General features: G+C 47.3%; 2 protein-coding genes across 3 annotated transcripts; one reads left to right on the top strand and one right to left on the bottom strand.

The window, feature by feature from the left end:
* Positions 1-2,233: 2,233 nt before the first annotated feature.
* nubpl (nucleotide binding protein-like) lies at positions 2,234-9,913 on the bottom strand. Its single transcript, XM_084437563.1, has 11 exons — positions 9,680-9,913; positions 9,231-9,378; positions 8,805-8,839; positions 8,509-8,599; positions 7,918-7,957; positions 4,993-5,083; positions 4,773-4,866; positions 4,536-4,621; positions 3,624-3,744; positions 3,218-3,300; positions 2,234-2,743 (listed from the first exon to the last, which is right to left on the bottom strand). The coding sequence occupies exons 1-11, from the start codon at positions 9,815-9,817 to the stop codon at positions 2,681-2,683; spliced, it is 990 nt and encodes a 329-aa protein (XP_084293689.1). The 5' UTR covers positions 9,818-9,913; the 3' UTR covers positions 2,234-2,680.
* gemin2 (gem (nuclear organelle) associated protein 2) lies at positions 9,798-13,628 on the top strand. 2 transcript variants are annotated; one of them, XM_084437565.1, is made up of 11 exons: positions 9,798-9,921; positions 10,043-10,177; positions 10,331-10,418; positions 10,741-10,830; positions 10,934-10,993; positions 11,289-11,405; positions 11,581-11,625; positions 12,141-12,217; positions 12,336-12,446; positions 13,164-13,222; positions 13,343-13,628. In XM_084437565.1, exons 2-10 carry the CDS (start codon positions 10,059-10,061, stop codon positions 13,201-13,203), a joined length of 747 nt encoding a protein of 248 aa, XP_084293691.1. In that variant the 5' UTR covers positions 9,798-9,921; positions 10,043-10,058; the 3' UTR covers positions 13,204-13,222; positions 13,343-13,628. The 2 variants fall into 2 exon arrangements, with proteins under 2 accessions (XP_084293691.1, XP_084293690.1); XM_084437564.1 differs by having other exon boundaries at positions 12,141-12,209.
* The last annotated feature ends 759 nt before the right edge of the window (positions 13,629-14,387 follow it).

The raw sequence follows: 14,387 nt of genomic DNA on the forward strand, positions 1-14,387 counted from the left end.
ACATCAGCTGATCTGTGTGTGTGTCCATTGAAGCACCAAACAAGAACCACTGGCATCTGCCCACATAGTGAAGAGTGCCAGGAGCCCACCCAGCCAGTTAGTCAGTCACACACAAAGACACACTCACACAAAGACACACTCTCTCTTTCTCTCTCTCTGACACACACAGACTAGAGGAGAGATGAGGAGGAAGAGTGAAGCAGAGGGCCATGAAGAGATTAAGACATCAGTGTACACTTCCCAAACGAGGCCAGTCATCACCAGTCAGTGTGTGTGTGTGTGTGTGTGTGTGTGTGTGTATGTGTGTTAAGGCCTGTCCACAGTAGTGATTACTGGACCGTCATCCTTTTGGGGCCTCTCGGGGTTCCCCCCTCAGTGTGTGTCCTTGTCAAAGCCGAGGCCCTGCTGCCCTCAGCCCTCTGACACCAGCACTATCCCGCTACGAGCTGGATTCATCCGCTTGAGTTGGAGTATTCGTCGGATGGACATCGCCCCCTGGTGGGATTACAGGTTAACTGCAGCCCCTGGCAGACAGACGACACCGTAGCAGTGCCGAGGATGCAATGGGGGGAGGCAGTGCCTCCTCAAAAATGTTGGATGAAAAAATAATTGACAAATCAAGATTAAAACACGTAACATATTAATAAGACATAATAGTACATGTCTGGCTCTGTACTGGGGATCAGCCTGGACTCGCTGACAGTAGTTGCAGGGAGAAGAAGGCCATCATGGACGAGATCTCCCACCCTCTTCACGACACCCTGGTCAGGCAGAGGAGTACCTTCAGCCGCAGACTGATCCTGTCACTGTGCTCTATGGAGGAGCTTCCAGAGGTCCTTCCTACCAGCCGCCGTCAGACTGTTCAATGCATCCCCTGACTGGCTGGACACTGGACCTGAGTCAGCTTGAACTTAGAGGGAGCTAAAACAGTTTACATCTTGCATACTGTATACTATAATTTGTCAATGTCATTTACTTTTTCTCTGGAGCTGCAGGCTGACCCCTCTTCTCCAGACCCATCTATTCCAGAGAGACCCCTCTCCCCCAGACCCATCTATTCCAGAGACCCCTCTTCTCCAGACGCATCTATTCCAGAGAGACCCCTCTCCCCCAGACCCATCTATTCCAGAGAGACCCCTCTCCCTCAGACCCATCTATTCCAGAGAGACCCCTCTCCCCCAGACCCATCTATTCCAGAGAGACCCCTCTCCCCCAGACAAATCTATTCCAGAGAGACCCCTCTCCCCCAGACCCATCTATTCCAGAGAGACCCCTCTTCTCCAGACCCATCTATTCCAGAGAGACCCCTCTCCCTCAGACCCATCTATTCCAGAGAGACCCCTCTCCCCCAGACAAATCTATTCCAGAGAGACCCCTCTCCCCCAGACCCATCTATTCCAGAGAGACCCCTCTTCTCCAGACCCATCTATTCCAGAGAGACCCCTCTCCCCCAGACCCATCTATTCCAGAGAGACCCCTCTCCCCCAGACCCATCTATTCCAGAGAGACCCCTCTTCTCCAGACGCATCTATTCCAGAGAGACCCCTCTCCCCCAGACCCATCTATTCCAGAGAGACCCCTCTCCCCCAGACCCATCTATTCCAGAAACCCCTCTTCTCCAGACCCATCTATTTCAGAGAGACCCCTCTCCCCCAGACCCATCTATTCCAGAGACCCCTCTTCTCCAGACCCATCTATTCCAGAGAGACCCCTCTCCCCCAGACCCATCTATTCCAGAGAGACCCCTCTTCTCCAGACCCATCTATTCCACAGAGACCCCTCTCCCCCAGACCCATCTATTCCAGAGAGACCCCTCTCCCCCAGACCCATCTATTCCAGAGAGACCCCTCTCCTCCAGAGAGATGTTAATGGATCTCTTGGCCATAGCTAGCTGCCTGGCTCAGATGGCTCTTTGGTATGTGTGGTCCCAGGCTGTTTCTATCACTCATTTGTTTTTGTTTTTTGCTCTCAAAACTCATTAAAATGCACAACTTTATTTTCTCGGGGGAGAAATACTAGCCCCCCTTTGGGGGGTTGAGCTGCCTCCTCCCTTCACGGGGGAAAAACGTACGGTAGGCGGGGGATGTCTGACCAGAAACCATAGATCATCACTTCATGGATATGAGCATGTCTGTACATGAAGACAGCAATGTGATAGAAAATCACGGATGGTACAGAACATGGTAAGGACGACAAGTGGAGAAATAATTACACAACATTTCTCAAGCCTTTATTCTCTCCTGTAGCTTCGGACCAAACATTCTAAATCGTTGACCAAATCTCCTGTCTCATCATTGCAGAATAAGACACACTGCTTCTGACCCAGAACTAAATACAGTAGTAGACACTGTTACTCTATAAGATGAATGTCAATGTACTGTGTGTACTGGTCAATATTGATATTGATTTATTGTGCTCTATACGGTATTGGTTGGTAGCTGAACCATGAATGTGGGTGGAGCCAGTGAGAGACAGGGAGGAAGGAGTGCAGTGTCCCTGTCTATATCCTGTTCCCATTGAAGACTGCTGGACCAGGGTTGTATTGTCGGGACCTCGGACAGAAACATGATATGTAGGTCAGACTTCCCCCTGTGACTGTTTCTAACTGCACAGTTCCTGGACACACCCCAGCTGTCTTCCCGTTGGCTGTCAGTCAACGTGCTACTTCCTGTGTGTTCTGTCAAGCAGAGACTTCCTGTAGCCTCTGTACCACAGCAGATGCCACGCTCTTGTAGGCCTCAGCCTGGAACACACACATACGCACGCACACGCACACGCACACGCACACGCACACACACACACACACACACACAACCAGATAATGCAGGTAAAAACACCATCAAGTCAATGAATATAGTGGAGTAGAGTAAATAAGAAAATTGTCCAGACCAGAGTAGAGTAAAATAGAGTAGAGCAGAGCAAAGCAGAGTACAGTAGAGCAAAGTAAAGTAGAGTAAAGTAGACCAGAGTATGAGTAGAGTAGAGTAGAGTAGAGTAGAGTAGAGTAGAGTAGAGTATAGCAGAGCAGAGCAGAGTAGAGTAGAGTAGAGTATAGTAGAGCAGAGCAGAGTAGAGTATAGTAGAGCAGAGTAGAGAAGAGTAGAACAGAGTAGACTACAGTAGAGAAGAGAAGAGTAGAGTCGAGTACAGTAGAATAGAGCAGAGTAAAGTAGAGCATAGTAAAGTAGAGCAGAGTAGAGCATCATTCTCTACTGACCTCTGGGCTGTTGGGAGAGGAGACCACAACTGGCTGACCTCTGTCTGATGTCTCTCTGATGTTCAGATGAAGAGGAATGTCTCCTGCAGGAGGGGAGGAGGGGGTGAGGGAGGAGGTGGAGGAGGAGGGAGAGGAGGAGGAGGGAGGAGTGAGAGGGAAGAGGAGTGAGAGGGAGAAGGAGGGAGGGAGGAGTGAGGAGGGGGGACGAGGAAGGGAAGAGGAGGAGGGAGGAGGAGGGAGGGAGGAGGAGGGGGGAGGCGGTTAGGGGATAGGGGAGATTAAGGGGAGATTTGGGCGAGATGAGGAGGAACGATATAAACGTGAGAGACAGAGCTACTGTATGTAGTTGAATCTCAAAAGTGTTGATTAAATTTCCCAAGTCTTTTGAGAACAACAGTGGTCTCACCCAGAACTGGCACCCCCAAAGTCCTGGCCAGCTCCCGCGCTCCATCCAGCCCGAAGACGTGTGTCTGGTGGTGACACTCGGGACACTGGAACACACTCATGTTCTGAACCAGCCCCAGGACCTGCAGGAAGAGAGGAGTCTCACATCAACATCTGAGCTTACAAACTCAACCCAGAAATACACTTTGTCTTTCTGACAAACATTCTGATTCTATTCTTTGGCAGGTAGCAGTGATGTAGGAAGCATAATTCAGTATGAGCTGAGGGTTAAATTATAGTGTCTTGTTCAACGCTGGCTTTGTCATGGATTATCCCTATACACAGTACATAAATAACGCCATCAGTGCATAGCACAGTCACCTCACAGCAAGAAGGTCCTAGGTTTGATTCCCGCTTGAGACGCTGTCAGCATTTGGGGGAGAGTTCTCCCCAGGGTTGTTGGGTGCTCAGGTGGAGTATCTCCCGGGCCTTTCTGTGTGGAGTTTGCATGTTCTCCTTGTGTTCGCAAGGGCTTCCCCCATAAAGAACCCAATACGAAAAACATGCAGAAGAACAGATCACTAATGCTGTCCGTCCCTGACAGACGGACAGGAGCGCTTGGTTGGCCCCCGGGCGCCGCCCGTGCACTACTGTCTGCTCCCGCACGACAGGATGGGTTAAGAGCAGGAGAGGCATTTCATCGGCAACCCTGATGCACGTGTGTGTGTGTGTTCCCATGTGTCGCTCATTGCACATGTGTGTGTGTTCCCATGTGTCGCTCATTGCACGTGTGTGTTGGAGTTAACGCTGCGGTGGATGCACTAGCGATGTATGACAAATAAAGACTTCTTCTTCTTCAAGAACACAGCAAGAGTCAACATCCCACCTCTCACCACATCTACTAGGTTTTTCCATTCCTGTTTCACTCTCTCACCGGAACGTGGACTTTCTTGAACATCTCTGCTCCTCTGCGCGCGTCCAGCAGAGCGATGTCCTGGGGAGTGGACACTATCACGGCTCCTGCAACAGCAAGGAGCGCTCTGACAGTCACCCTTATGACGGGGAGTTTAGTTGTAGCTAAAGGACAAAACACTCACATGGCACACACACGCACGTAAATGCACATACGCGCGCACACACGCACATACACACACACACATAGAGGACTGACCTGCTATGGGGACATTCTGTGTGATAGACAGTTGGACGTCTCCTGTCCCTGGAGGCATGTCAATCACCAGGTAGTCTAGCAGGCCCCAGTCCACCTACACACACACACACACACACACGAAGGACTCAGACTATACTAGGGATTTGAACCTCTGCTGAAGGAATGTATATGTGTGTGTGGAGTGGAAAGTGTAGCTACCCGACCATGCTTCTGGGTTTACCTGTCTGAGTAGCTTCTCTATAGCAGACATGACCATCAGACCCCTCCACACGATGGGAGCTACATCCTCCACCAGGAACCCCATAGACATACTGAGACAGAGAGAGAGAGAGAGAGAGAGAGAGGTTGGGAGTGTATTACAAGAGCTCATTCTACAGATGGCCATTTTGTTCCGGTCTGTGTCACCATCAAGGTTATAATAGTTTCGCTTTTTTCATTAGTTTTTATTTTTATATTGTTTAAACTTTTTGTTTTCAATTTAAGTTTAGTTTTAATTCGTTTTTAAAGCAGGTTTGATAGTTTATTTGTTTGGTTTTTTTGTGGAAAATGCTTAGTTCTATTTCGTGGAGCTCCGCCCCACAGGGCTAGCTCCTATTGGCTAGTGAAACCTAGTTAGCTACAACTGACTGAAGAAAAGACCCTCCCACCGTCTGATGAAGAAGACAAGGTTCCTGAGGACCGCGAGTACTCTTCCTCAGTGACCCTGGAGGCAAGGCTTCTTCCGGTGGGCTCGGGCATGGGTCCTTTGACCGTGACCTGCCCAAGCTGCTGGAGAGAGCTGCGCATCACCTCGACATCCCCATCCCGGAAGTTCCCGCTGCTACGGGTCTGCCTCTCTGGAGCTCTGTCTGCTACGGGCTTCCTTCAAAACCTGCCCCTCGTCTCCTGCTGGCGATGCCCAGCCTGGAGACGTTCGTGGAGGAGGGATGGGCTCAGCCGGCTGCACTGAGAGCACCGCTACGATTCTTCGCTAAAGCTACCAGGGTGGCCGGCTGGGATGACGTCATGACAGGTGGGTCCCCTGCGCTGGAACCCGACATCGCTGCAGTGCTCGTGCCTGGCTCCTCCGCTGCCTGGAGTTCTGTCAGGAAGCCGTTGATGCCCGACCCCAAGGACAAGACGACCCTGTCCTTGGCGGACAAGAGCTACGCACTGGCGGCGCAAGCCATCACTGCTTCATCTTCCCTCGCTATGCTAGCCATCTACATCGGCCAGCTAGCCAAGGAGCAGCTCCCCTCTGCTGTGGAAGTGGATTGGAGAGCGGAGATGTCTGAGGCTGCGGGAGCCGTCGCTCAGCCGTCGCCCGGCTCTAGCGTCGGCCGCCGGGACTGCGAGCACGGCGTTTCCACCTCTGCCCCACCGTGCCTGGCCAGCCCAGAGTGCTCGGACCGGCCCAGCTGTGGGACCGTGGTTCATCCCTCGTTGGCTGAACGCGCTGTCCCAGGCGGAGGGCTCGATTTGCGCGCGCAGCTTCCACTGCCTCGGTTTACTCTGGCAAATGGACTGCTTTTGCTCGTTGGTGTGGAGAAAGGGATGCCGCTCCTGAGTCCTGCTCGGTCAAGACGATTTTGGAATTTCTCCAACTACTGATGGATCATGGTGACGGTTTAGCGGGGACCACTATCAAAGTGTATGCATGCGCTATTTCCGCATGTCACGAGGGGGTTGCCAAAACTACGGTTTTTGGGCGTCCCCTGGTTAAGCGTTTCCTGACTGGTGTGCGCTGTCTTCGCCCAGTACGTAAAGCTACGGCGCCGCCTTGGGATTTGCTCTTGGTTCTGAACGCGCTGTGTGAAGCGCCGTTTGAACCACCAAGTGGCTCTCTATTAAGACCGCTCTGCTCCTTGCTTTGACATCGGGCAAGCAGGTCAGTGATCTGAGAGCTCTGAGTTTATCTCACGGTTGATGGGAGCAAAGCTGTTTTGCGCACAGATCCATCTTTCGTTCCAAAGGTGGTCCAGGGCGCATTTAGTGCACAGGATTTGGAGCTGAGAGCCTTCTATCCTCCGCCTCATGTGAGTGAGGAGGAGGCCCGCTTACATTTATTGTGTCCTGTGCGTGCGCTGACTTGTTATGTTCAGCACACGGCTGCGGTCCGTACTACCCCCCGGCTGTTGGTTTGCCACGGCCCGGGGAAGGTGGGCTCGCCGCTGTCTAAACAGCGTCTCTCCCAGTGTATTTGTGAGGGCATCTCCAAGTCTTATGAGACTGCGGGTCGCCCTCTGCCTGGGGCTGTTCGGGCACACTCTACGAGGGGCGTGGCCACGTCGGTTGCCCTGTTTAATGGTGTGTCTGTGGAGGACATTTGTGCGGCGGCGACTTGGTCGTCTCCGTCTCCTTTTGTCCGTTATTATCTTTTATCCATGTCCTCTGTCTCTGTGGCGTCGTCTGTGCTAGGCACAGCCGCCAGCGCGAGTCAGCATTAGACATGATGTACCAGGGGTCTTATGGGTGACGGTCCGCTATTGTCTGTGGGTGAGGCTTGGACTGGCTATGTTACGTTGTAACCGCTTCCGGTCCGGCTCTCCCCTCACGTACCTCTCCTTGCCCTCGGCTGTGATGGACCGACTGTGACGGGGTGGGGCCAGTGCTTGGATGGGCAATCTTTGTCAGTCAATTGTTGCTAGCTAGGTTTTACTAGCCAATAGGAGCAAGCCCTGTGGGGCTCCGCTCAACTCATAGAACTAGGATTACAATGCGTAACCATCGTTTTAGTTTAGTTTTTATTAGTTAGTTAGTTTTTTTTTCTTCTGCGCTTGCCTCGTGAGACTATCCTGATCTCACAAGCTCATTCAGTGTGTGTGAAACAAACCATCTGGCACACATCAGGTTACTTCTGTGCAGGGGCACAGCTAAAAAAAAAAGAGATTTCATATCCACCCAAAATACTAGGCTAATGTATGAAATTAAAAAGACTAAAACTAAGGACATTTTCTCTATAATTTTAGTTTATTTTAGTTAGTTTTGTAAACACAAAATACGGTTTTAGTTAGTTATCGTTTTTTTGTAAAGCCTAGTTTTTATTTTTATTTCAGTTAACTAAAATGTTTTTTCATACCTAGTTTTAGTTTTTTAGGTAGTTTTCGTTAACTATAATAACCTTGGTCACCATGTATGATGAAGATGAAGATAAAGACATACTCACCAGGGGATCCCAAAGTTAATAAGTGGTCTCATTAGGTTGTCTGGAAAAACAGAAAACACAACTTTGGAAACAGGACAAAGCCCCTAAAATGCTATAATTAGGGTTGCAAAGGGGTGGAATATTTCCAGGAAATTTACGGAAATTTACCATGGGAAGTTAAGCTCGGGAATTTGTAGGAATTTGTAGCCTATAACAGCTGTTTTAAACAACTTTTTACTTCATTTTATATATTTATTTTAGGATTTTAGTCAGTTTTCACCCAATTTGGTGGCTAATTGATCCTGATCTAGTGTCCAATTACCCCCTACTAAATGTTGAGGATTCGTCGCACAATTCCCATGGAAAATTTTGCAACCCTAGCTATAATGCTATGGGGTTGGACCAGGGTGTATTCTGACTGGATGCAGTAATACTGCTTGCAACTGTTTGATGCCCAGGAAGAATGATGAGTATGAAGCTAACATTAATTGAGATTCAAATAATTAAACTGTTTATTTGTCAAGCTAAACGCCAAGTCTACACAAACTCTACGACTCTAGCAGTGATGAGTGTAACTGAAGCCCATTCTTGTCCGGTCGGTGGAGGACTTACTGTCAGTCAGCTCTGGGTTCCCACGTAGGTTCATCAGCTTAGGAATGGAGGGTCCATATACATCTGCATCTAGCAACCCCACTGTCTTACTCTGACAGAGAGAGAGAGAAACTAGCAGTTTATCAACATAGGAGGTCTGGTAGGCAGCTATAGGCATATAAAATATGATATGAGAGAGAGAGAGAGAGAGAGAGAGAGAGAGAGAGAGAGAGAGACAGAGATAGATGGGGGAGGAAGTATGCTGGGATAATGATGATGCAAAGTGTATAAAATCACTAAGAGCGTGTGTTATTTACCGGGTCGTTCGCAGTGAGGCCGAGGGCCAGATTCACTGTTGACAAGAAGATAAAACCGACAAAAACGGGTAAGCAATCCCAAATTCCATAACAGACAGGAGAACATCAACCAACCTTTGGCTGGTATTTTCTCTTGAAGAAGGGCACACCTGTTTGTGCAGTGTGTTCATCATCATAATGTATTATGAATGAGACACACAAGTGAGCATGCTGTGTCTCCAGACCGTATACACTCTGCCACACCTGAAGCCCTGTCAAGACTGTTCTTAGCCCGGATTGAGAAACTTTCTTCTTCTGTCTGTTTCTTAATAGAAGGTAAAAATATGAATGAAGTAAAAGGTGTCACAATTTGGACTAGTCTGTGTCTGTCCACAGTGTAGACTGTGTGACATGGCCACCCCCCCCCCCCATACAGAATGAATGTACCTGCTGTAGTCGACTTCCCCACGCCCCCTTTCCCCGAGGCAACCACGAGGACCTGTTTGACCCCAGCTATGGGCTTCTGTTTGGGCAGACCCCGGGCCATGTGTTGCCTCTGTCTCTCCTGCAAAGATCTGTCAGCAGCACCCGATGTCTAGGGAGGGAGGGGGAGAGAGACGGAGGGAGAGACAGAGAGACAGACACAGAGAGAGACTAGCAGTTTATCAAAATAACATAACATCTGGTAGGCAGCTTTGAGCTGTAGAGAGCAACCATCTAGCTAACACTTATATCGATGTGGGCCAGAAGCGTATAAAATATGATATGAGCTTCAGCTAAACCCAGTGACACGGGAAGTTGCCCAACTGTCATGAGTAAACCTAACGTGAACCTGCTAGCACTAGAAGCTAGCTGCACTAACGACGCTACCTCTGGGCAAATTGTATTTTTCTTACCTTACAGCGTATGAAATATTTGCAGCATAGGGGGGCTTGCTGTATACCGCTTCCCGCTCGTAACAAAGTTTGCTTGTTCGTGCTTGCCGTTGTCAATTTTAATAAATTAGATATTTTACTGTAGCTGTAGTGAGCCATGTTTCTGCTGTGTTGTGTTATGGAACAGCAGCAGGCGCATTATTATTGCGTCATGATCCGGCATGTAGCAAGATGGCGCTAAAGTTTGTTTTTTTGTATCTCGTGTGAGTATCTAGGATCTTGGTTATTTTTATTGGCAAATGAGCTAACTTTTTATATTTCAAAGCAATGTCTGCAATTGGTAACTAATGTGGTCTAACACGGTGTGCATTGGCTTGTTGGTAGTTTTGCATGAATCAGGATGAAATCGGACGTGGAAGAGTTGATGCCCAGGCTCCTGCCTGTTGAGACTAGAGCCAGTGAGGAATTGGATATGAACCAACCGCCAAGGAACCCTCAGGAATATCTGAGACAGGTTCAGTAAGTTACACATCTTAATACCCTTCTTATTCATTCAACTATCATTTCATCACCATCATCATCATCATCATCAGCTGAACCGATACGTTTACAGCCTATCCTATCTCGTTAGCTCCGGCTAATGTACAGTATGTTCGTTGTCTGTCTCCGCAGATTAGAGGCGTCGCTTTGTCCAGATGTGGTTGTGGCTCAGATTGACCCAAAGAAGCTGAGAAAAAACAAACAAACAGTAAACGCATCGGTAAGCTGTCGGTAAAAAAGTTAAGACAGGTGAAATTACCATTCAAATGTGCAGAATCAGATACCATGTTGGCTACTAATACGTGTGTGTGTGTGTGTGTGTGTGTGTGTGTGTGTGTGTGTGTGTGTGTGTGTGTGTGTGTGTGTGTGTGTGTGTGTAAAAAAGTTAAGACAGGTGAAATTACCATTCAAATGTGCAGAATCAGATACCATGTTGGCTACTAATAAGTGTGTGTGTTTGTGTGTTTGTGTGTGTGTGTGTGTGTGTGTGTGTGTGTGTGTGTGTGTGTGTGTGTGTGTGTGTGTGTGTGTGTGTGAGACAGGTCACAGGTTGCCTGGCTGCGCCACAAGGCTTTTCCCCCAGCTTGGGATGGCAACGCCAGCAGGTCAGCAGCTTCTCAGAGATAAGACAGGTAAACACTTCCTCTCATCATGACACCAGCTTGGTCCACTATCTGGGACCTAAAGCTCTGAAAGGAACTTCTGTTCTGTTCTGAGTGTTCTCATGCTTTACAGAGCATCAACAAGCATCGAAAACACTGGAGCACCCAATCACTGGATGATAATGTTGTTATGGTGAGTAAGGACTTGAATAATAAATTATATTCTTATATCTCTTATTATTCTAGAGAGAGAGAGAGAGAAATGTTTTACCTTTATTTAACCAGGTTAGTCACATTGAGATAAAAAATCTATTTTGCGAAAGAGAGATGGACACACATAATTACAACATAATACATTGCATTATTGCATTAGTACAGGTTAGGCTGTTGGGTGTTGCAGTTCAAAAAGCGTAACTGAGGATCTGTATCTGTCTGCGTGATCAAGCATTCTGTATAAAAACTCTGGTCTAAGAAGTTTCTGTTCGTAGCCCAAGCTGAATGACGAGGAGGGATGGAAGAAGTTCTGCCTGGGGGAGAAGGTGTACCTCAGGACCCCTCCCTCTGTCAGGGAAGCTGAGGAGGACCCAGGCCTCGACTATGTAAAGGTAACACGTAACACCACTACTTGGATAACTGCAAGTTTTACTGCGACAGAACTGTATGAATATACCACCACAGACGACAGTGAAGAAAACATGTGTGCTTTCTGACCTAACAGTATTGTGTAAGGAGGTTGTCGTCATCTCTGTGTCCTGTGCTCCTTCCCTCTCTGGTTCCCAGGTGGGCTTCCCTCCCTTCCTGAGCATAGCCAGCAGGCTGAATCAGGTAATCGTTCTCACAGTCAAGACCATGAATTGCATTTCCCCTATGGCATCTCATGCTGTGTTCGAGTTGCCTTGGAAGTCAGAAGTCGAAGCTGGGAATGACATCACACCCGAGTTGACAGCGTTCCAGTTAGAACAAGCCAAAAAACACTTTAGCCTGATCTTTGTTAGCAATACCAATTCTAGCCTAGTTAGCCGTTGTTAGCAATACCATTTAATAACAATGCACTATGCAGTATTTTGTGCCTTTTGAGGTCAGAGTTGTGGTTAGATCAGGTCTGGGTAGGTAAAGTTCCCCCGAGTTTCCGAGGCGGAAATACAACTTTATGGGGCGTTCGAGATAACATTTCCACCGGGGAACTTGGAAAGTTTGAGTTCCCAAGGCAACTTGAACGCAGCATGAATGAGGAGTGGCATTTGGCTTGTCAAGTTGTATTGGTGAATAACCTCTTTCTGTCTCTTCTTTTCACATCTCTTCTCCTCTGGTCTCCTTCTCCCTTTCTTCCTCTCTTTCAGGCCACAGTCTCTGCAGTTCTGGAATACTTAATCAACTGGTTTGAGGAGAGAGAGTTTGTCCCACAGTTGGTGAGAAAGTTCAGTTTCTTACAATTTATTCTACACAACCGATATGTGACATACAATTCTGTTTATTTGAAAGCTTTGGGGTTTGAACATGTCTAATGTTTTTAATGCTGATGATGATTTCTCCAGGGAAGATGGCTGTATGCATTATTGGCTTGTCTGGAGAAGCCCCTCCTCCCAGAGGCCCACTCCCTCATACGCCAGCTGGCCAGGAGGTGCTCTGAAGTCAGGGCCAGTCTGGTAAGATTGTGTGTGTGTGTGTGTGTGTGTGTGTGTGTGTGTGTGTGTGTGTGTGTGTGTGTGTGTGTGTGTGTGTGTGTGTGTGCGCGCGCGTGCGGGCGAGGTTAAGGGTGGGTTAAAATATCAATACGGCGATTTTCGTATCGTGGCGATACAATTATCGATACACGTTGCCAAATATCATTGTTTTTTTTTTGTGGGTGGGCAAGCTGCAGAGGAAAAATAAATAAGAAAAGCACCTCTAAATCTAAAGTCTGGGACCACTGTGACCCCTACAACGAAGATGGGCCAAACAAACTTGATAAAGAGAAAAGACAATTCCTGCGTTTTGCCTTTATAGTAGTATTTTTCTTCAGTTAACACAGATAGTGTGATTTATTGTTGATGAATTGTCTTACAATGTATAGATTATTGCAGAATCACTGTATCGTGACACCATCTGTATTGGGGCCAAAATATCGTAAGGGTATCGTATTGTGAGTTATCCTGTGATTCCCACCCCTAGCCTGTGCTAATATCCACTGATATTATACAGTATGCATAGTGTTTAATTGGTGTGCCTGTGTGCACATTTGTTGGTTCATACTACATGCTAAATCTAACCAATCAATCCAAACTGAGTTGTACTATGCTGGGACTGTTGGAAAACATGACACAAGTGATGATGGTGACTAGTTCTGTAATGGTTTAATCCATCTTTGTTGTTTATCATTACAGGAGAGCCTGGAGGATGAGAGACTATCAGCTCTCAACCTGATGATCTGTATCGTTGCTAGGTAACCTTTGAACATCATACTGTACTTAGAACATCGTGGTTATTCATTCATTTTTCCCTGATGGTTATTTGCTTATCATGTTGATTGTAGCATTCTAACATATTGCTCTCATCTTGTCAGGTATTTTGAACAGAATGACTTGGCTGATCAAGAATGACTGATTTCCACGACAGGAGACTGTCTGGGCCTGGAAGGATGATGAAATGCAGAGCAACGCTCAACTCATTCTGAAGGCCTGTCGAGATTAGGGACACTGTTGTCTTTTCTGTTGCCTGTAGTGCACACAATACTCCAGAGCAAACAATTTTACTTTTTCCTAATAGTTTGACTTCTGCTACTGTTGACATGGAATAAAAGATCTGCCTTTGTTAATTAACCAGTAGTATGCTCTAATACAGTAGTCTAGTTTAAGCCGATGATGTCACGGCTTCACGTATGCTTTGATTTTGATGTTAGAGTGCAAATAAAGATGAAATGAATGATCGTGTGTGTTTTATTCCTCCTTAAACTGGTTAACCTGACCTAAGACAACGCCAACAGTCTTGCAACTATTGTGGCCTCCTATTGAATAAAATCACTACATTGTACTTGTACTGTTTTGCACATATGTCTTTGCACTGTCCTGTCCTGCACCCTGTCCTATGTCGTCTGCAACAGCGTATGCCTTAACCCTAGTCAAATTCCTAGTATGTGTGAACCATATACATCATGGCTAATAAACAGATCTTGAATTCAAGGAGGAATCTTGGATTAAGGTAGTATGTGTACACTTTCCTGCCTATATACGAATCACTGCCACTAAATTGCTGTTGTTTGTAAGCAGGGCACATTTGTAAAAGAGACCTGGGGCCTGATGAATCATGCCAAAACTCGATGGGAAATATTGTGAGATATATAGGCCTACACAATATTTCCCATCGAGTTTTGACATGATAGGCTACATCACATTATTGCGGAGAAAAGCACAAAAAGTACAAAAATCAGGTGTAAATGAAAAAGGGTGTATCCACAATGATAAATGAGGCCCCTGGTTTCAGTATGTTCTTCCCTGCATAGCGATATAACTTGATCAGTAGGTGCAAGCAGAGATCTCGAAACTATGGCATCGCGAGACTAATAGCCTTTCAGTCAATATAGTGAACGCGCATTGATCTCCCAGTAATGC

This window comes from Borostomias antarcticus (assembly GCF_949987555.1).
Source record: "Borostomias antarcticus genome assembly, chromosome: 5".
NCBI lineage: Eukaryota > Metazoa > Chordata > Actinopteri > Stomiiformes > Stomiidae > Borostomias > Borostomias antarcticus.

Coding starts and splice junctions, on each gene's coding strand:
- nubpl (XM_084437563.1), bottom strand. CDS start 9,817: ATGGCTCACTACAGCTACAGTAAAATATCTAATTTATTAAAATTGACA. Junction 9,379..9,679: donor AATATTTCATACGCTGTAAG/GTAAGAAAAATA, acceptor CTCCCTCCCTAG/ACATCGGGTGCTGCTGACAG. Junction 8,840..9,230: donor GGGGAAGTCGACTACAGCAG/GTACATTCATTC, acceptor TCTTGTCAACAG/TGAATCTGGCCCTCGGCCTC.
- gemin2 (XM_084437564.1), top strand. CDS start 10,059: ATGAAATCGGACGTGGAAGAGTTGATGCCCAGGCTCCTGCCTGTTGAG. Junction 10,419..10,740: donor AACAAACAGTAAACGCATCG/GTAAGCTGTCGG, acceptor TGTGTGAGACAG/GTCACAGGTTGCCTGGCTGC. Junction 10,831..10,933: donor GCTTCTCAGAGATAAGACAG/GTAAACACTTCC, acceptor CATGCTTTACAG/AGCATCAACAAGCATCGAAA.